This window comes from Vombatus ursinus, unplaced genomic scaffold, assembly GCF_900497805.2.
Source record: "Vombatus ursinus unplaced genomic scaffold, bare-nosed wombat genome assembly UNPS02015255.1, whole genome shotgun sequence".
NCBI lineage: Eukaryota > Metazoa > Chordata > Mammalia > Diprotodontia > Vombatidae > Vombatus > Vombatus ursinus.
The window spans coordinates 20,021,504-20,044,246 of NW_020955033.1; the positions used below are offsets into that span (position 1 = coordinate 20,021,504).

General features: G+C 41.2%; 1 protein-coding gene across 2 annotated transcripts in view; it reads left to right on the plus strand.

Annotated features, from left to right (window-relative positions):
* Window positions 1-1,659: 1,659 nt before the first annotated feature.
* LOC114031931 (BTB/POZ domain-containing protein KCTD1) overlaps window positions 1,660-22,743 on the plus strand; it is a 122,002-nt gene continuing 100,918 nt past the window's right edge. Inside the window, exon 1 of one of the 2 annotated variants that reach the window (XM_027847149.1) lies at window positions 1,660-1,783. Coding sequence is in view for 1 of the 2 variants with exons in the window: in XM_027847148.1 (XP_027702949.1) it covers window positions 2,152-3,978 (1,827 nt within the window). In the remaining variant the exon portion in view is untranslated. Of the gene's footprint in view, window positions 1,784-2,151; window positions 3,979-22,743 lie in introns of those variants that run through there. The other variant, XM_027847148.1, reaches the window with a different exon arrangement.

The following is a 22,743-nucleotide window of genomic DNA, read 5'->3' on the forward strand; positions in this document are numbered from 1 at the left end:
GAAAAACTGCAGCAAAACGCTGAACGAAGGTAGTTTAAGTAGAGCAGACAAAAAGTAAACTTTCTAGTACAGCAAACATCAAAACGCCACTTTATATGTGCATATGTATATATATATATATATAAATAATATGTGTGTATATACACATATACACTGGGCCAAACAGACCTCGCAGCTAGAACCCGGTTTCCACCTCCTCTCTCGACTCTGGAGATCGCAATGAACCCTGGTGGAATACAAGGACATTTTGTGTAATGGTACACGTGTTTATGGTCCTATAGAACATGCCTGTTCTACGTCAACGAAGACCAAAGTTAAGGACTGGAGGTCACCTACTTTTAAGGAGTACCTGCCAAGAGCTGGGGCGAGAGTTAGGGCGAAAGAGTCTCTCTGGCTTGTTGCCACTTGACCCCACCCTCTTCCCCCAGGAGCTTGGATGTGTTAGGGGTATGGGTTTGGGTAGAAATGGTTCTATTTCCCAACTCAGTGCTTTTTAACTGATCTTCCTCTGTGCCCGAATGTTCTTCCTACTCTTCTTTGCTTCCTGGCTTCCCCGCCTTCCTTCAAGTTTCAGTTAAAATCCCACCTTTCTGCAAGAAGCCATTCCCAACCCCTACCCCACCCCACCCCCACTTAATGCTAGTGACTTCCCTCTGAGATTACTTCCAATTTATTCTGCACATATCTTGTTTATACATAGTTGTTATGTTGTCTCTCCTACTTAGACTGTGAGCTCCTTGAGGGCAGGAGCTGTAGTTTTGCCTTTCTTTGACATCTTCAGCGCTTAATGCAGCACATAGTTAAGTGCTTAAATAAATGCTTGTTGACTTAACTTGGTTAAGCTCTGGCTTGCACGGGGTCTAAGAGAGCTTTTGCCCTCCTGGCTTATTTAGCATCCTTGCCAGTTGCGAAAGAGGCCGAACTTCGACGCTGTAGGAACCGCGGCGCGGAAGCTACTTTCCCCTATCCCAGTTCACTTTCTCTCCAGTCCGGGATGGGGATGGGGATGGCGACTGCTTGGACCCGGAGGAGTCACTTGCCCCGGGTGGGCGGTCAGCCTCTCTCACCCGAGGGAGGATGAGGGGGAGGGCACCAGTTTGCGGGGAGGGGTCCCGGGGGTCTCTAACACCTCCCCCCACCCCCCGCCGCGGGTCCACCTCTCCTCATGCCCCACCCTTTCTCTCTCTCCCTCCTTGCTGCTTCCTCTGGCCGGACCCGTGCGGACTTGCCCCAGACCTTCGGGGAGCGCCTCGGGCCTTTCATGACAACTTAAAAGTGTCTGTCGGAGCAGTCCAAAGGGACGAAGCCGATGCTGGGCGTGTTTCGCTCCTTTGCGAAAGTCGGAAAGTGAGCTGGGAGCCGCGCGCTGGCCCCGGGCCCCCGCGCCTCGCCTCGCCGCCAGCGAGTAGGTGGGGGAGAAGCCGCCGCCGCCGCCAGCCCTGTCCCTCTCCCAAGCCTCGCCGGCTGCGCCCTGGCCGCGGGCGGGGAGGGGTGCGGGGCTCTCCTTGTCTCCCTCCTCCACCCTCCTCATTACCTACCTGCTCTACTCCGCTCCGGGCGGCCGGAGAAGCTCCTGGCAGCCCCCTGGAGCCGGGCCGCCGCCGCCGCCACCCGCAACAGCAGCAGCAGCAGCCGCCGCCGCCGCCCCCCACCCCGAGCTCCGGGGGGCGATGAGGGGGCGGGGGAAGGGGCGCCGCTCCTCGGGCATTACTTAGAGAAGTGAGGCCACCCCTCTCGCCGGTCCGCCCTCCCAGGGCCAGGACTGCCACTCTCCAGCCAGAGGGTAAGTTGGGCGTGTTTCTTTCCCCTACCAGCCTCCCCCTCCTCTGTCCCCCCCCCAATTTTTTCCCTTAAAACTTTTCCTTTAGGGGTGTGTGTGTGAGTGTGTTGGGGGGGCAGGAGTGTAAGGTGCATTTACTCCTCTTTACTCTTCTCTCCCTCCGACGTACCCTCCCAACTTTGCACCCTCCCTCCATCCCGCCTGTTTCTGCCCCGCTGCGGCGCGGCTGGTGCTGACAATTGGAGCGCGGCCCCTTTAAGAGCCCGGCTTTGCCTCCCGGTAGCTGAAGGTCATTAAACACAAAAGCTCTCAGCGCTGCGGTCCAATATAGCGCATGCGCCCTGCCCGAGGACTGGCAGAGAGACGGCAATATGGCGAGAATGCCTGGCAGCGGGGACTGTAACACCAGCCCCAGCAGCAGCGCCAGCGCCAGCGCCGCCGCCGCCGAGAACAATGGGGAGCGGGGCGAGGGCGAGCGCGGCGGTGGCGGCGGGGGCAGCAGCCGGCCGAGCCACCCGCACTACTGCAGCGCGGGCGAGGAGGAGGAGGACGACGACGACGACGAGATCCAGGAGGTGCAGATAACGGGGGACGAGGAGGAGGAGGAGGACGGAGGTGGGGGGCTGGAAGAGGAGGAGGAGGAGGAGGAAGAGGAGGAGGAGGAGGAGGAGATGGGTCTGGACTGGGACGAGCCCCTGGAGCCCGAATACTCCGCCGGGGAGGAGCTGGAGCCCGAGCCGGTCCATATGATCCATATGGACCAGAGCACGGAGCTGGACCCGGAGTCGGAGCCGCTGCTGCTGCCGCCCCGCAGCGGGCCGGCCGAGGACCCCGAGCTGGATCCGGACCTGCTGCAGCGCCCCGAGCGGGCCCGCCTGAGCGAGAACACCCGCCTGGCCACCCGCTATGCCGTGCGCATCTTCCGGGAGTACCTGAGCGAGAAGTCGCAGAGCCCGGACTTCGAGACCATGGACAAGGGGGCGCTGTGCCGGGTGCTGCGCTCCTTCTACGCCGAGGCCCGCTCCAAGAGCGGCCAGCTCTACAGCAAGTCGTCGCTCATCAGCATCCGCAGCTCTCTGAACCGCTACCTCAACGAGCCCCCCTACTGCCGCACCCTGGACCTCACCAAGGACCCCGAGCTGCGCAGCGCCAACCTGACCCTGGCCGCGGTGATCCGCAAGCTGGAGGAGCAGGGCGCGGGGCCGGTGGTCCAGAAGCAAGCCATCACCCGCGCCGACCTGCGCAAGCTGTACACCTCCAGCGTCTTTAGCACCAACACCCCCTTCGGGCTGCTCAACAAGGTCTGGTTCGAGACGTGCATGTACTTCTGCACCCGGGGCCGGGAGAACCAGCGGGAGCTGGAGGAGGACTCTTTCGGGCTGGCCATGGACGAGGACGGCCGCAAGTTCGTCTACTTCAAGTCCCTAGGGCCCTATCACAAGTCCCGCTCGTCGTCCTGGAGCAAGAAGCGGGCGGAGAGCAGCGACGAGGAGAATCTGCCCCGCATGTACGAGACGGGCACGGAGTTCTGTCCCTACGCTAGTTTCGTCAAGTACCTGTCCAAGCGCAACCCACTTTGCAAGGCTTTCTTCCAGAGGCCCCGGGACCATTGCAACGAGGGCGATGTGACCTGGTATGAGAACAAAGCCATCGGCAAGAACTTACTTGGCACCAGGATGCAGATGCTCTCCAAGGCAGCCAAGCTGTCCAAAACGTACACCAACCACTGCATCGGCGCCGTCTCCATCGCCACCCTCAACAGCATCGCAGGCATAGGCACTAAGCTGGGACCCCCAGCCCCGCAGGGCTGCTACGCCGAGGCTCTGAACGGGGGAGCGCGCCACCACCACCACCACCACCATCACCACCCCCACACCCCACACCATCACCACCGCCCCCAGCCGCCTTCGCTGGGGAACACTTACATCCTTCCCAAAGAGAGCCAGGTGGTGGCCGACGTGAAAGCGGAGGCTGCACCCAAGCGGGCCCTGTACGAAGCCGTGTTCGGGCAGGGTGAAGTCTGTGGTCCGTCTTCCCCCAAAAGACTGTGCATCCGTCCCACGGAGCCGGTAGATGCGGCGGCGGTGGTGGTGGTTTCGGTGAAACACGACCCCCTGCCTCTTCTTCCCGAAGTCAATGGGCACCGAAGCACCAATTCTCCCACAGTAGTTTCACCTGCTATTGTTTCCCCCACCCAGGTAACCAAAACCAAACTCTATGCATGAAATGTTTCTCTGGTGCCACTTCGGGACTAACTTTTATGCTAATACAGGTCTGTGCTTTTTGGCCATTTAAAAAAAAATAGAAAGTGAAGTTCGTTGAATCGTTTCACTGTGCTGTTACAAGTTTGGCTTTCTTGGAGATTTAAGGGAAGATTACTTTTAAACCAGTGGTATGAGGGCAGGGAAATCACTGCTGAGCAATAGCTTTTAAAACTTCTGTGTGCCAAGAACAATAGGATTAGTTGAACTACTGCAGTCTCTCGAGTTATGTAAAGCCATTTAAGTTAGAGAAGTTTTGTGTGTCTATGGTTTATGGGCGTAATGTGTAAATGAACCACTTTTTAAAAAATACTTCTCATAAATAGAATGACCATAAAAACATTCCATTACATATCCTTGATCACTTTTGAAGTTGGGGGGGGAAGTATTCATCATTATAAACGATTAAAACTTCAACCACAGTTCCCGAGACTTTTGTTTTTGTTTTGGTAAGAAAGCTTTTAGCTTCAGTAATACATTTATCTTGTTAGCTAGACCCTGGTGCTAAAATATAGTGCAACAAATAATTTTGGGACCTAAGTAGCATCAAATAGAAAAATGAAGTTTGGTTTGTAGTTAGGGTAAATTAAAACTCAACTTACTTAAGTTATTGTTCAAGTGAAGAGTTGAGACCTGCAGTTACAAGCTAATTAACAAATATTTATTATGTGCCTACAGTGTGTAGAGCACTGTGCCAGGCACTATGAGGAATATAAAGAGAAGTTAGAGAAACAAGATATAAACCCCCACATGTGTGCATACATTATGTGTAGGTGATCACAAAACAAAACAGTGGAGGCAGCACTAAATCGGGAATTGAGAGATCTGGGTGCCAGTCCTGCCCCTGTCACTAGTTTGCAGTGTAAATTCAGACAAGTCAGTTAACCTCTCTGGGCCTTACTTTATTCATCTGTAAAATGATGGAGTTGGATTAAATGATCTCCAAAACCTCTGCCAGAACTAGAATTCCTGGACTTAGTGACAAATGGCCAGTGAGCAGGATAGACAGTAAGTGCTACGGGAATGCAAGGGAGAAAGACATCATTGATAATCAGAGAAGGAAGACTTCCTGTCTCTTTACTCCTGGTGGGGTGGGGAGAAAACAAATAAACGGTTGAGTACTGTAAAGTTATATTTACTTTCTAGATTCTCCTGTTGCTCATGAGATTAGAATAAGTTGTCTATAAAAAATATATAATGGAATTTAGAATTACTATCCTCTGGCCTTCCTTTGCCCTCCCCACTCTATTAGAGGAACATATCAGAATTTTTGCCCACTTATCATTAAGGAAAAAAAAAATAGGAATCTCAACTGTAAGTCAGGCCACTTAATGAACAGATGGAAGGTACCTCTGTGCTCTTTCCAAAGTGGAAATTCCAGTTCTGGACAAACTGACCCTTTCAAACAGTTTACCAGCTAATCAGCAAGCCTCAAGGCCAAATGAGAAAGGGGGCTGTGAATGGCAATATAAACATGGAGGTTCTCTAAAATACACATGACCTGTAGGCTGTGTGTATCTTTGTGTTTCTAGTGTGGATGGTTCATTTGTGGTATTATTAAGAAGAATGGGGAAATCTTTTCAAGTACTTTAGTTTGTTCTCTTAAAAAAAGATATAATAAGCCTTCAAAACAGTAACTTATTTTAAATATAGTGGTTTAGAATGTTAACTGAACAGATAAAAGTGTGAAGTTTAAGCATGTTTATCAAAAGTTCTATTTACTTTAGGCAGTCAGTAGTCCAACAAGACAGCTTTATGTCTTGCTTTCTTAATATCCCTTGGGGTCATGTCAGACTAGGAAGTAGCATTTTGTTTCACTAGACATGCATGTGTACTTTCTCTCTCTGAGTTTTCTTTCCACTTATTTAACCTGAGTGTTAAATCCTGGATCTATGAAATTGTGTACCAACTCTTCCACTTTCTCATGAAATACTGTAAGGTAATTCCAGGGTTAAGTTTAAGGCTCTAGTCCTGAATGTGGATTTTTGTGTTTGATGATACACAAACTCTTCAAACATGGTCAATACAGATGAAATTCATTGGAGTGTTGTTTGTTTTTTAAGTACAATGCCATTTAAAAATGAAACCCAAGTTTTCATTCATGTTAGAATCACACTTTTTCCGCATCCTTTTTTTCTTTCCGTTTTTAAGCAAAATTAAAAACTTGAAAGGAAGCCTTTAAAACAGTGACTCCTATGGGACTCTGTATATTAAGCCTGAGCATCATAAATATGGAATGGATTTTTTTAGTTTAAGTGGAAAGCTGATATTAAACTTTTTCCCTCCTGTATTTATTAAAATAGCCATAACAATTGAAGTCTTGGGCATTTCCTGGGGATTAATGGCCGGCTGGGGTTAATGGCCCGAGGCATTGCCTTAGGCCATCAACTCTTCCAGCTAGTCATTAATCCCCAGGAAATGCCCTGTACCTCAAACCTCAATCGTTATTACTTAATTATAAACATAGGCTTTCTAGCCTTATTACTGACTAGACCTCATCAAGTGGTGTGACACCAAATTCCACTGCTGACCAGTGTTACAGATTTCTTGATAACTTAGAGATCACAGACTGATACTTTTATTGCCCTCCAACATTGCAAGTTACTTAAAAAAAAAGTTATTTTAACTGAATGCCTAAATTCTGCTGTTAAATGTAGATGCCCATTTTGTCTCTCTTTGGGGAAGTTGTACCTACAGAAAGTTTGATGAGTTGAAAAAGTGGAAATGTTCTATTGAGGATTAATGGGAGCATGTAATTTCAATTTAGACTTGTTTAAAGTATGAATTTCAAAGACCTAGATCTTACTGATTTTTAAATAACTGCTTCATTCAGAGATGTCCTAACATTTTTAACTGTACTGGATTGTTAATGGTTGTCAGTTCAAGAAAGAAGAGGTGGTTTCACTGTTTATTTTGTCGCTGTGTTTGTGATCTAGGATCAGCCAGGCATTACTCCAGCTTTATAGCCCTAGGAAGGAAATCCTGTACAATGCATTTGAAAAGATTTAGCACCATACCCCTATCACATCTTCACTGTAGCTCCTATTTGCACTGAAATATAACACTTTCCATGCCACTGACAAGAGCAGTTCTGTATAGGCTGAAGATAGAAGTATGTAATTTTACAGGCTCATCTTTCACATCACTGGGAGATGGGATAATAGTAAAAGTCTGTTTTAGCTGTCCCAGTTAAATAAGTGTTACAGTTTTATATACTCTTTATCCAGTACTAAACAACAGTCCACAGATATATGAAAATGGACTTGGAAATAACCATATGTTCACTGCAGTAAAGTTCTTCAGTTTAACTTGCTTAAACTGATTGCTTTCTTTCCAGATACCTTTTAAGTATCCCATTAGCATGAAACCTAACCAAGACAGAAATTTTTCCACTGATGGATAGTTGGTTGTTTGTATTTCATTGTCATGACTGTGCCTAGGCAGAAGTTCCACAGATCTCTAGCTGAAAGCAGGACCAACATTCTGATTTGGAGCACATGATTTTTCATTGCCTTCAGTCTTTGAAGAGAAGCCATATGTTGACAGAATTAGGGAACTGGCTCTGGTTTGGGTTTTGTGGTAGGAAGTACAAGGATCATTTAATCCACTACAGAAACAAAATATGAAGTTGCTGATCGGTTGAAATAATTAATAAAATCTAGTTTAAAATTTTTTATTAAAAAGTCCCTTTTCTTCGTAGATATGTTGCTGACACTGCAAGACACATAAAAAATGTGAATTTAACAGACTTGTTAATATTTTACTGCTATTTGAAGTGGCTAAAATTAATGAATTTGTTTAAAACAAATATACAAAAATAGTTTTACTGTTAGCTTGAGATATTTATAGAAGCTTTTTCTCCAAAAAAAAGTTTCTTCTTTTATGAAAGGTAGGGCAAGGGGGAGAGTAAAGAAGCTTAGGTAAATGTACACCTTTTATACCAAGAATCTTTATAATTAATCAGTTTGCCATTAAGCACTAATAAGAAGGTAATCCTCTGACTCATTTGACACACTTTGGATTTTAGTCTAAGTGAACATGTAAATTAGACCAAAAGAAAGAAATCGAGAGGCAGTGTGATAAAGTGGTAAAAGCCCTGCATATGGAGTCAGAGAACCCAGGTTCAAAACCTGCCTCTCTCACTTACTCAGTTACTTAACATCTAGATGTCCTCTAAGGTCCCTTCCAGCTCTAAATCCTGTGACCTAAATATCTCAACATGATTGATCCAATCGTACTGCATTTTGTATGAATCATCTTATAAAAGAAGTCCATATTTTACCTTACTATATTAGCAAATTCATAACTATTGAATGACTAAAATTGTTTTTAACAGGATGGGGTTTGGTGTTTTTTTTTTTCATCTATCCGAAGCTATATAACCCCAAATGAAAAAATCTTATATAACTCCAAATGAGAAATCTTACCATCTCCACTATCTTCTTATGTGCTATTTAGATAGTAAGCAAAAATTGCAATCCCATTTCTTCTCTGTTGATGTCTTAAGCAGCATAGTAACTTTAAATTATGGGTCCCCAAGTAAGAAGTCTTAATTACGAAACGAATTTCCAGCAAAGAGAAGCCCATTCTTAACTGCAGTTCAGGGGACTATTTAGGCTGGATTTTTATCTATGGTTCATTAGCTTTCAAAAACTTTTCTTTGGCTACAAAATGAAAAACTATTTATTTGAAGCGTGTTTCAGCTTAAACTTTAGGATCTTAAGTACTCTATTTTAAAAGAGAAATCCATGTATTTGGATAGAAGGCACTAAAATGAAAAGTTGAAATGTTCCAACTATTATTCACCCTGCCTTATTCAGTAGGACTTTTATTTTTCTATATTTTATATTCCCAGATTCATCATAGATCTGCCTCATACTAGTTAGTCAAAATTTGCCTTTTAAAATTTCTTTGGGTAAAATTTAATAAGGAATAGGGAAGGAAAATTAATTGATGCAAAACTGAATGCTAACTTTGAATCACTAATCAGGAAGGGGGAGATCTTCAGCACTTGGAGAGTTGCTGGGCAACTTTCCTCCAAACCACCTCCCCAAAAAGTACTACTAGTAATTTTTTAATTGCAAAAATACTTCAGTACTTTACATGTGAATCTCAGAGCTGAAACACAGAAATGTTTTTAAGTTGCAGCGTTTTTTGTTCGTTTTTGCTTCTGAGATGATATAAAAAACATTACCCACTATTCTTCTTTGAAAGAAAGATCAGAACAGATATCTAATTAGTGACAGTGATCTTTATGACAGTGAGCTTCCTGATATTATGTTTGTTCTAGAAATTAGTAAATGGTGAAATCCTTTGAAATAATTCACTAGAGTCAGGCCTGTGGGCTGTAATTATATTGAATATGGGATTGTTTTATCAAATGCCTTTAGCTATAAACTTGATAACAGACCAAGCTACACCTACTATTATGTTAGGAGGCAGATCCTAATTAGACCCATTTTAGGTTCAGTTATTGTCAAAGGCCTTCTGTTCATCACTTTCTTTCCAGTTACACTTTTTTTTCTCCTAGCTCATACTTTTAAAAGCAGATGTAGCCTTTTCTTTCTCCCAAAATGCACACATTTATATTTGACAGCAAACATTCACGTGTTGGTTAGTTTTTATTTATATCATGCAAATTTAAAGGGCAAGTCTTTTTAGAAGCTATCTTGTAACATTGGGTGACAAGAGCATTTGAACTTTAGTTGAAAGTTTTATTACAGATTATTTCAAGCACTCACATACTGTTAGGTATAAAGTGTGTCCTTTCTGCTGAAATTTCTCCATTTTCAACCCAAATATGAACTTTCTTTTACAGGAGACCTTTTTATTTAGGACATAGCTGTATGATTTCTGAAATCAGGTTCCTTTTTCATCAGTGCAGTTTTCCCCAAATCTTTCAGCAAGCGATTAAGCACTTATATTGGTGACTTTTTGTTTTTCCTGAGTACTAATTGGGAGTTTAAAGCCGCTTTGAAAGGTGAAGAATGGGAGTGGGGTGAAGTAGATGTATTTTACTTCTCGGTAGACTTGAGAAGTCTACTGAGCCAGCCTCAGCCAGCTCAAAATATCTTTCTCACAGTTTACCAAGTAGAGATTCATAGAAGTTACCATTTGCTGTTTTTAAAATGTAAATGATTATTGGGAGATTCAGGACTCAGTCACACCAGTGTGAACTGTCTTAAATAAACTAGTAAGATTGTCTAGAAGAAGTAATTTAAGCTTGTTTTTGGTAGATTGTTCCATTTATTGTCTTTGTAACCAGTGTCTGACATATAGCAGGTTTTTAATAAATACTTATTAACTGGTATTTAGTTTCATTTGGGGCTTTGATAAAAAGTAAAATTTTTGAATAAGAACAATGTCAATCTTAGATGAGTTAAAGAACTTTAGACAGTATCTGGGGAGCAGGGGAGAGAACTTAAAAGGTAAAGAGGGTCACAAATTATGCATGTCACTGACCATACTCTCCCTCGTCTAACTCTTGCCCTCTTCCTTTATCATCATTGTGGTATAATACAGAATTTCCATATTTGTTGGACTCCTAGAATTCATGCTTTAAAATGTGGTCTTCCTATGTGTTTGGCAAAGTTTATTTGCCTTCAGTTTTGTCAGTTAGGCTCAATAAAAGGGAATGTTAGGGAATTTTTTCATGAGTTCGTGGCTTAAGATGACTTAGTTCTATAATTTTGAACTTACTGTAGATTATTTCTTTTGTGACATCTTGAAAAGTAGCTTTAGGATATGGTGTGGGGAAAAGATGGTCTGAAAGTCTCTGATTGTTTTTATGTTAAATACTAAGGAATAAAATAATAACTCCTTACATTTTTATGAGGTTTCATATATATTTTCTCGTCTAATCTTTACAACTCCATGAAGTTGGTAGAGCAAATTGCTAATACCTTCTTTTGCCCAATCACAAAGGTTTTTATTTGTCCTTGCTCTTGTAATAGAGGAATGACTACCAAGAATATATGTCTTCTGATCCTATCTAGCCTTCTTTTCTATATCTCCTACAACCTCTTTGCAGTGCTAGATTAAATACAATCAAGTGTACATCCATTATAGTCTGTACTTCTAAAATGAAATTTTTAGTAGTTGATATTTCTAATTATTTAAACTATCTCTTGGATTATTTAAATACTTTCTAAGGAGATGACTGATGGGGGAAGAGTTCACAACTTCAGATCTACAGTTAAAGGGTACATGTTATCTGTCACAAAGAAAATAAAGATTACATGATGTATTGCTTTTAGAGGCCTTAGAGCACTTTGGATAACAGTATGAAATATAAAATGATGTGTCTAGGACATCATAATTATCATTCATGTTTGCTGAGTGTCTTTGCTGTATGAGGCAACTGAAAAGAATATAGTACTCATACCATTGGTGCTTCTTTGCTAAGATTAAAGGCGTGGCTATTTTTGTCTCCTTTTTTTTTTAACTCCAGTGATTAACGCAGTACCTGTCATATAGTAGGCACTGAATAGTTGCTTCTTGTTTTGATACTAATGTAGTTATTTATGGAGATGATGAAAAAACACCGTCTTAGGAAAGTGATAAAAAATACACACAGAAAAAAAAATACACACAGAACCAAAAGGATAAATGATGTTATTATTTATAATATGTTCATATTTTATTCTATATAATAGTTTAAGCAGCTCATTAGTGTTCATGATCATTTCTGGATCTGGAGTATATTTGTACTTTATTTCACAGGACACTTACATATCACAGGGTTGTTTGTTTGTTTGTTTGTTTGTTTGTTTGTTTGTTTGTTTTTTAATGTAGAATTGTACTAATGGCCAGTCCTCCAACTGACAACTTTTCTTCTTGAAAGTATCCTGGCCAAACTTCGTACACAAAGTCTTCCAGCTTCTATTTGATCTACTTTCTCCTATCTATTGTGGTATTGTGGCTAGGGCCTGTCTTAGATTCCCTTCAAATGAAATCTGACAGTTTTGTGGTGGATATTAAATCTGATGCATATTGCTAATACTTGCTATAGCGATTTCTTCTCCTTCACCTTGTCTTGCTCTCTGTGTTCCTCTCTTTACATGCAGTACCTATGCTAAATGGAATTCTTTGAGCCAAACTTCATTATTTGCTTTCACTGCTTTTGGTCACTTGTAAAATTCAGGGTAGAATATTGATAATGAGTCCTACATAGAGTAATAGCCACTGACCAATGCAAGCTTTATAGGAAGGCAGGTTTAGATTACAAGTAGAAATACTATTTGCCTTTCATGATTGTGCTTGATTTTTTTCTCTTCATAACTCAAAGCTAGAAATCATGCCCTGACATCAAGACAGCCTTTGCTAGTAGCAGCTGCTGTCTTTTGCAAAGTTAGTTTGTTATTATTATTATTATTATCATAGTTTTACTGTTATTAAACTGAATTTGCAAAGCCAATCAACTAGCATTCATTAAGTGCCTACTACATGTACCAGGCATACAAAGGAAGGCATAAAAACCACCCAGCTCTCAAGGAGCTCACAGTCTAATGGTGGAGACAACTAGGTATAAAAAAGATATGGACAGGATAAATTGGGGGATAGTCTCAAAGAGAAGGCACAAAGATTAAGGAAGAATGGAAAAGGCTTCTTGTAGAAAGTGAGGCTTTTGCTGAGATTGAAAGGAAGCCAGAAAAACTAGGAAGTGGAGATAAGGAGGGGGAGGGTTCCAGGCATGGGGGCCAGCCATGAGAATGCTCCAAGGAGGCCAATGACTCTGTCATTGAGTACATGGAGGAGAGGAAGGTGTAAGAAGACTGGTACAGTGGAAGTCAGGTTAGGAAGGATTATGGAGACCAGGTTTTATATTTGATCCTGGAAGTAACTGTGAGGGAGTGGAGTTTCTTGAGTAGGGGTAGTGATATGCTCTAAACTGTTTTAGGAAGAATTCAGGATGAATTGGAGTGGGAGAAGACTGGAGACCAACCAGCGAGCAATTACGATAATCTAGGCTTGAGGTAATGAGGGCCTGCTCCAGCTTTGTAGCGATGTCAGAGGAGAAGTGAGAGAGTATATGAGAGATATTATGGAGGTGGAAACAATAGAACTTGACAGTTGAGAATGACACATAGGTTGGGAGCCTGGTTAATTGGGAGGGTAGGGGGAGAGAAATTAAGAAGTTTGGGGGAAAAGATGAGTTCAGTTTGGAACATGTTGAGTTTAAAATGTCTATGGAACATCCAGTTCCAGATGTCTAATAGGCAATTGGAGACACAAGAGTGGAGGGCTTTTGTGTGTGTGTGTGTGTGTTAAGCAAAAATGACTTTATTATCAGATATTAAAAAAATGAAATGGGTTGTTTCTTCTTCATTGGGTTTTTCTTTTATTTCTTAATTGAAGGGTGGAGGTTTTTAGAGAGGTTAGGACTGGACCAGAATATCTGAGGGTCAATCACCTGTATAGACATGATCATTGAATCCATGAAAGCTGATGAGATCACCAAGCAAAATAGTGTAGAGGGAGAAGAGAATAGCATCCAGAACACAGTCTTAGGGGATCTCCATCATTAGCTGCTGTGACTTGGCTGAAGATCGAGAAAGGAAGCAGAGAAGGAAGGGTCAGAAAGGTTGATGGAAAACCAGGAGAGAGCATTGTCATGAAAACTTAAAGAAAAAGGAGTATCAAGAAGAGAGTGACTATGTCAAAGGCAGCAGAAAAGTAAAAAAACAAAACAAAACAAAACAAAAAAACATGAAGCTTGTGAAAAGGCCATTAGATTTGGCAGCTAAGGGATCATTGGTAACTTTGGGGAGAGCAGTTTAAGTTGAATGATGAGGTTGGAAGCCAGACTGAAAAGAGTTAAGAAGAGATTGAGAGGAAAGGTAGTAGAGGCACCTATTCTAGACAGCCTTTTCAAGGAGTTTAACCACCAAAGAGAACAAAGATATAGGATGCTAGTTAGAGAAGGTAAATGACTTGGGCTTGTTTGTAGGCAGAGAAGCAGCCAGTAGAAAGGAGGGATTGAAGGTTAATGAGACAGTAGGGATGATAGAGGGGGCATTCTGCTGGAGAAGATGGGATAGATTGGGATCACTTGTGCATATAGAGGGGTTTATCTTGGCAAAGCCACTTTTTGATGTCAAATGGGTGAAGGAGGAGGTAATAGCAGAAGGTATCTGAGCGATGTGAGATGAGGAACAAGGGAGAAGAGGGAGCAGCTCTCTGTGAATTACCTCAGTTTTTTCAGTGAAATATGAGTCAGGGTTCTCAGCTGCGACAGTGTGGGGAGGGGGAGCCTTGGGAGATTTGAGGTAGCACAAACAAGTTTCGAAAAGCTGCTGTGGTGAATGGGATAGGGAATTGATTAGGGAGATGTAAAGAGATTGCCTCGCCCCGGTGAGGACCCAGTTGAAATTCTATAACAAATTTGTAGTAGACACAGTCAGCATTGTTTGATGGTTTTCTCCAACTTCATTCAGCAGCACGTGAGTGGACATGAAGAGAGTAATCCAAGGCTGAGGTATGGATGGACAAGATCTTCACTAGGATAAAGGGGCAAGGGACTAGAGAAAAGAGGACAGTGTAGGGTTGAATGAGTTCACCTGAGAGTCAAGTGGGGGAAGAGAGAAGAGTGCAGGAGTGATGGCCTGGGAAAGAACCAAGGGATGGAGGAGTTGAAGGTCATGGTATAGACAAAGAACAGAGTTTGGAGTTGCAAGGCAGAGCAAGAGGTGCAATGATAACAGATGCTGGCAGATAAATGAGTTTTAGAGTTAACTGGCATGGGTATAGATCTCTTGTGGGAGATGGCAAGATCAAGGGTCTGACCATCCATTTGTGTGGGGGGAGTGAGAGGGTGGAGGAATTGGGAAGTTAAGATATTTGAGGGAGTACCAATATGTATGTTGAAAGTTCCTTAGTATGAGGGCCAGTGTGGATTACAGGAATGGGTGATGTGCTTGCACTTAAGGACCCTTTAATGAGCAGTTTCCACAAAACCACAAACTTGAATCACACCTACAGGTCCCTTGTTTCATGTCCTAATGCTATAACCCTTATGTTTTAATGTTTGTTTGTCTTAGAAGTAAATTTAAGTATGCATACATATATATGTGTATACACACATACCCATAAACATGTGTATATACATATACACATGTGTGTCTATATATACATATATGTGTCTATACACATATACATATATAAAATCTATGAATGTTATATAAATGAGCTGGGAGCTAACATTTATAGAATCATAGGATTTTAGAAGTGGAAAGAACCTGAGTATTGTTCTACACCAATAGTATCAAATTCAGATAGAAACAGATCCTTGCCAGCTACTTATTGACTTAGAAAATGACCTGCCCATGATCATATAGGTAACAGGTAGCAGGGTCAGGATTCAAAGACAGGTCCTGTGACTTCAGCTCTGGGACCTTGTTATCATACTATAACTTAGTAGTCTGAACATTTTATATAGCCCCTCCTGCTTTATTAATGACACATAAAGAGATGGTCTTACATTTCAACCAAATAGTTCTTGGGTCATATAATTGATTTATATGCTAAAATCATGATTTATTACCTACAATTGGGCTTCTATTTCTACTAACTTGAGTGTTTGGCAACCAGAGTACATATACAATAAGGTTATTTTATGGAGCTTTAGAATAATTTACTTTAATCTAATGATCTTTGATTACGAACATAGTTTTCCATTTTTGTGATATTATTCACTAAAACTTCATCTTGTTTCCTAAAATGCAGGTTTTAATGTGATTTTTTTTAATATCTTAAACATGTCGGCACCCTGTCTTCTTTTTTTTGTTTGTTTGGTTTTTGTTTTTTGTTTTAGGCAATTGGGGTTAAGTGACTTGCCCAGGGTCACACAGCTAGTAAATGTCAAGTGTTTGGTCTGAGCCCAAATTTGAACTCAGGTCCTCCTGACTTCAGGGCCGGTGCTCTATCCACTGTGCCACCTCGCTGCAGGGGTGGGGGTCGTCTTCTTTTAAAGAAACTTTATAAAATATGCATTTCTTTTTGAGTGGATTGAGGAAGACTCCTACAACCCTCAATAAAAGTTGTTAAAGGAGAGTGAGAGGGCTAAGTATGTTACCTTCCCTATCTTTCCTTCCTACTAATATGCTTTCCGTAGACGGCAGCAGAAAGTAGCCCAAGAGCTGCCAATTTCACTTAATTCAGGAACGTGCTTCGACTTGCTGTCGTTTTTACTAAGGGAAGTGAAGTTCCAGAAAGGTTTTTGATGTTTTATAAAAATTAACATTAAAAGAATGACTGTGGCATAATATGATCCAATGCCTAATTAGCTCCAGTATGTTAAAAAGGTGTGTAAAACAACAGAAACATTTACTTAAGCTACTGTCTATGATGGCACTTCAGTACCATCTTGTATTTAGGTATGAACAGTGCTTCTAAATGAGAGTAAAGACAATAATCGGAGGAGAAGGAAATATTTTTCAATCTGGTGTCATAGATTTTGGAAATGAGGAGAGAGCTCAAGAGCAAGGCTACTAGTAATAAGGAAATCTCAATAGAAAAAGAAAGGCCAAGAAAGAAAAGGAAGGTAGCAGAGGACGGGAGAAGAAGGCATTATTTCCTCTGGACTGTGTTCAGGTGGTAATGTTGAAAATGATGCATTGTGTCTGGGGGTAAGCCAAACAATTAACTAAAATGAATTTAAGAGTATCTTTAATTTTTTAATAGTGTTTTTTTCCTAATTGTATGTAAAGACAATTTTTAGCTTTCATTTTTACAAGATTTTGAGTCCAAAGTTTTTCTCTCTCCTTTCCTCCCTCCTATCCCTTTTTCCTAAAATGGTAAACATTTTGATATGGGTTATATATGTGTAATTATGAGCATGTCTTTTAAGTAATTGTTTTAGAAACATGAACCAAAAGTGTTACCAACTTTATTTCAAGTTTTTACTTCTATCTGTAAGGGCTCTATAAATGTGCAGGAAGTTAACATTTCTAAGATCATGAGATTTTAGAGCTAGAAGAAATTTTTAAGATCACCTAAACCAGAGGTACTGAGCAAAGGGGCTGGCTTTGTGGTTCGGGGATACTCAAGTGGAACAGCAACTAGATTAAAATGGGAAATATTTGGCAAGATAAATAAAATAAAACATAGATAATATGTAAAGAGAATTTGAAAAGTTCTAGCAAATTTAATGTTACAAATGCTAGGTTTTTATACTTTGTAAAGTTTCCTTTGAAATAAAAATGCGAAGGACTGAGATTGTTAAAGGGGTGAGGTTGTCTTTGTACCACCCTTCCCCTCCCCTTGGTTCCCACCCCCACCTCCCAGGCTAGCCTAGTGCTTCTTCTCACTTAGTAAGGTCTTAAACATGGTTGAATTTAAATGAAGGACTTTGGTATGTCTATAAAATATCAGTATTTTGGATAAATAGCTGTCCATATATAATGAAAAATCTTCATACTTCATTGTAAACTGCTGTATTCCAATCTCTTGTGGAACAGTCAAAAACTCATTCAGTATTCAGGCTCCCTTAGATTCACCAGCATCATATAAAATTTAATCTTATGGAAGAGATATAAAACCAATACAATAACTAAAAATTTTATTTTTTTATTGAAGGTCTTACCCATTGCATCATAATTTTTAGACTTATAGATGATGTGATGAAAATGCTTTATAAACCTTAAATCACTATACAAAATGTGAGTTGTTACATAGACCCAGCCTGATTTCTTTCAGATTTTGAGTGTGTGGTGCAGATTTTGAAAGGTTGAGTTTGCAGTGTATTGTTGTTCACGTGACTTCAGGTAGGGATCAATTCTGCGCTTCAGTTTTATCATCTATAAAGTGAGGAGATTGGCCTATGAAGGCCGAAACTCTAAATCTATGGTCTCTGCCACAAGTATTAAGCAATTTAAAGGACAAAGCAGGGTATAACAATGAGGGCTTAGTTTTAGGTTCATCTGCATGAATTTGGAAATTAAATGAATCCCCAAAATGTAGTCAGCTTTGGAAATGTCAGGGAATTAAAGAGAAACGTAGGTGGTCAAGTCTTTTTCATATTCATATTTATCTAGACCATTCTAATTGTAAGAAGTAATTTATGTTGTTAGAAGGTGGCTTTGGATTAATTTTGACCTTTTTTTTTTTTTAGCAATGAAATCTATTAATTTCAATACAGGATCAATTAATCTATCAATTAGTAAGCATTTATTAAGTGCCTACCAAGTGCTAGGCGTTATGCGAAGTGTTAGGGATACCCAGTCAAAATGAAAACAGTCCCTGCTCCCCAGGAGCTGACATTATGTAATGAGTAGCTTCCTGAGTGGACATAACCCAGTAGTAACCATGATTCTGATTAGCCAGGGCACATCAATGGGACCATATGGGAGGCCTCATATAGTTTCATACCAGTTCTCTGTATGCCTTGCAGCACAGAACTTTATTCTTTTTGGCTGTCGATCTGACATGTTTCTCATAGAGCAAGCACTTAATTTAAAAAAAATCCACACAATTCTGATGCAAAGTTACAACTGTAAAATAATTAATACAATATGACTGTAAAGCATTTTACAAATAGAAAATGCTTAATAATGGTGTGAAGCTTTATAGGGTGAGAGTTACACTTTGGCATGGGATGACAGGGCTCCCCTGTAGAAGGCTTTAGCTTGTTCTGTTGCTGTTGGCATGGAGTGTCTGCCCACCCAGAATGGTAGAATGAAACATATTAAAATCATGTTGATTTCTCTTTACCATCCATACTGTTTAAATTGCAAGGAAGTCTTTGATAAAGGGCAGCTACAGACATACAGGTCCTTTAAGGGAAACAAAAGATGGGACGTTAGGGGAACAAAAATATAATTTGAAAAGGGAAAGACACAGAAAGTAATGAAGGAGAGGTTTAATAACTTATATGGGGTTGAGATTTCTTCAGTCATCTGTTTAAGAGAACAGCAAAAATAGTAAACACCTACTGTTTGCAGGGTGTTGTGCTAGGTGCTGTGCAAAGTTGAGGCAAGACCTGATCACTGTCTTCAAGAGAGTCTAAAAGAGAGATAAGACATTGGTAACTAACTATAATACACAATGTTATGTGACAGTTGCATTAACCACTTACAAAACAAAGTGCTATGTGAGATCTGAGAAGGAAGGTATGTCGCCAATTTGAGCACTAAGGGAGTAAAGAGGTAGTATTTGAGTTTTGCTTTAAAAAGATTGATAGGGGGGCAGCTAGGTGGCGCAGTGGATAGAGTACCGGCCCTGAAGTCAAGAGGATCTGAGTTCAAATTCGGCCTCAGACCAAACACTTGACCCGTACTAGCTGTGTGGCCTTGGGCAAGTCACTTAACCCCAATTGCCTTACTAAAAAAAAAAAAAAAAGATCGATAGGAATTCAACAGGATAAAGAATTTCATTTCAGGCATAGGGAATTCACTGGAGGGAGAAACCCAGTCTATATTGAGCAGCAGAGAGTTACCCAGTTTTGCTGAAGTTAGATTACAAACAGGGGAGTAATAAGAGACTGGAAAGGTAAAATGGAGCAGACTGTAGAGAGTTTTGAATGACAGTCAAAGTTTGAACTTCATTAGGCAATAGGGAACCACTAAACATTTTTGGTCAAAGAAGTAACAATCAGATTTATATGTAAGAAAGATTATTCTGGCAGCAGTACTGTTGATGAATGGGGGGTGGGGAGCAGTAAAGAGTGGAGGTAAGGAGACTTGTATGTAAGTTATTGCAGCAGTCCAGTTGGGTGGTTGTGAGGACTAGTACTGGGGGTAGTGGCAGCAAGAAAAGAGGGGATGAAGGCTATAGCTGTTGCTAAGGTGAATTCAAGAGGACTTGGGAACTGATTAGACAGAAGAAGTAAGGAAAAAGAGAAAACACTTAAAGATGTCCCCAAATTTATGAACATGGGAAACTCAGTGGATAATAGAAACAGTGAAATTTGAAACTGAAAGACAATGAACTTGGCTTTGGACATGTGTTTGGGGTGCCAAGGGCATACACAGTTGAATCTGTACACAGTTGAAGATGCAAGGTCTGGAACTTGTAAGAGAGGTCAGGGCTAGACAGATAGATTTGGAAATCATCAGCATAGAGATTACAGTGAAAGCCATGGAAATGAATGAGACTGTGGAGCAAGAAAAGTAGAGAACCAAAGATACATCCCAATATTGAAGGTCAAGAAAAGGAATAGAGGAATAGTCAGAGAGATAGGAGGAGAAGCAGGAAAGTCTTGTGTCTTTGTAGTCAGTGGAAGAGAGAGTATCAGAATATCCAGTCTGATGGAGTGGGCAGTTATGTCAGAAGCTCCAGAGAGGTCAGAAGGTGAGGACTAAGAGCAGATCATTTGATTTTTGATGATTACAAGATCACTGGTAAACTTTGAGAACCTCATTACCAGGGTTTTGAGGAGCTAGTGAGTAGGTGGTACATCAGTTGTAAATGCTTTTTTTTTTAAAGATGTTTATCAGTGGAGGCAAGAAGGGAGAAGTAAGACTGTAGGTGGAAGGGGAGGGGTGGTTATGGATCAAGGAAACACTTAGGATCAGAGAGACCTGAGGATGTTTTGGAGGCAGATGGCTGGGACCCAGTGGTGAAAATGAGATGAAAGTTATTGGAGCAAGAACATGAAGGAAACAGGAGGGAATGGGCTCAAAGACAGAAGTAAAGGGATTAGACGTAGTAAGGAGCAAGGATTCCTCTTCTGTAACCAAGAGGAAAGAGATTGTGAGTGATAATGCTAACAGGTTATGAGTGATAGAGAAGGAAAGCTGAGAGAAATACTGTCAGACAGCTTCAGTCTGTTCTGTGAAGCAGGAAGCTAGGTTATCTGCTGTAAAAGTGAACGGGGGGGCAGCTAGGTGGCTAAGTGGAAAGATCACCAGCCCTGAAGTCAGGAGGACCTGAGTTCAAATCTGACCTCAGACCAAACACTTGACACTTACTGGCTGTGTGACCCTGGGCAAATCACTTAACCCCAATTGCCCCCTCCAAAAAAAAGATTTACACAAGTGAATAGGGATTGTTATTGTTTGTCCTTCATTCTCAAATGAATCAGGAAGCCAATGCCATGACTTGCAAGTGAATTGGATTTAAGTGAGGAAGGGCTGTGCAAAGTCACCAGCCTCACTTTCTCCTCTAGAGCCATCTGAGTCCAGTGACCAGATATATATCAGGACGACTGGAGATGGCCCTTGAGTAGGAATATAGTTGTGGATGAGAGGAGGGGAGAAAAAAAGTTCATGACAATCACTAAGGGGAATGAGGTAAGGAATTGATATGGGTAGGATTGCCAAGGAGCAGCTAAGGGCCTGGCTGAAGTTGTGAATTTGTGGTGGACAAATTCAGCTGGACAAAATTCATAGTGGACACTACTTACTTATTCTACTATTCTAAGGAGTTCAATGGGCATTTACTAGATGCTGATTGAATGGAACTGAAAGCTTGTTGAACAATAGTGTGCAAAAGACAAAGAAGCAGTTTGAAGTACAGGAAGAGTGGTCATGATGAATTGTGGGTTTCCTAACTTAAAACTACAGTATTATGTTATTAACTGAAATGCAAAAATATAATTCACTCCTTAAGTTCTAGATTTCATTTCTTTGTGTCATGAAGAGGATATAAATTTCTGAGCCCCACCCTAGCCTAAGCAACTCTAATGTTAATTAGAGTCCTGTGAAGTTTGGTTCTGCTGACCCTGAGGATATTATAAACATAGCAGTCTTTATAGGAAAAAAATTCTTTTGAAATAAATAAAAGGAAGCACAACAGTAGAATACTTTATAGCTCAGCAAAATGAACTATTTCTTTAAAAAGGCTTTAACCTGCCTTTCAAAACTGAAGCCTGATTTTTTTCCTAATAATAGGTAAGAAATAATGTATAATCACTCTTTTTGGATTTTTTTAGTACGAATTTTTAAAAATAACATATCAATGAAATCCAGTCTGGACTCAGGCTGTATTAAGATATCTGAAAAATCTAGAATTCAGAATTGTCATTGAGGCTGATTTAAACTTTCATCAAATAGCCCCACCCCAACTTAGTCCTAATGAGCTGAAAGTGAATTGCAAATAGTTTTTACAGTAGGTTGAAAAAAAAAATCCCATCTTCCTGACTGTATTTTCATCAGAATAGATCTAATCCAAGTGTAATCAAAAATATAAAAATATATGTCTTGAGGCAAAATACCTCTATACTATAGATCTCACTAAATCTGGTGGTCAAGTGGAGTTCTTTAACTGTTAAAGTGGATCTTGGGAAGGTTATGAATTCAGTTACTTTTCTTGGTCCCCTTTAATGCTTGTTCTAAAGCAAACCGTTTCCTTAATCAACATTTTCACAAGTGTAACATATGTTCTGGGCTACTGTCCCAACTCCCATTCACTGGCAAGTATGATCCTCAGCGCAGCAGTTGGCTGTGTCCCTTTATGGCTCTAGTGGTAGCTGTAAGTGTTTAGGTGTGTCATTTTTAGTGGTGTAGCTCTCAAGCCCCCATCATTGTGCTTCTCTCTTTGATTATCATTTGATGCCACTTAGCCAGATGATCACTTTTTAGAAACAGGTATTTAGCCTGGTGGCATAGTCAGTACAGAGCATCCCCCCAAAAGTCTGTAGCATTCTGTCTCACCACTACACACAGATTCCAGGGCAAAGAGGTGCTCAGTCTTAGGGCACATGTGACAGCTCCTGAAAGGTCTTTTGCTGGAGCCCTCAGGAATTTTCAGCTTTTCTGCTGGGAT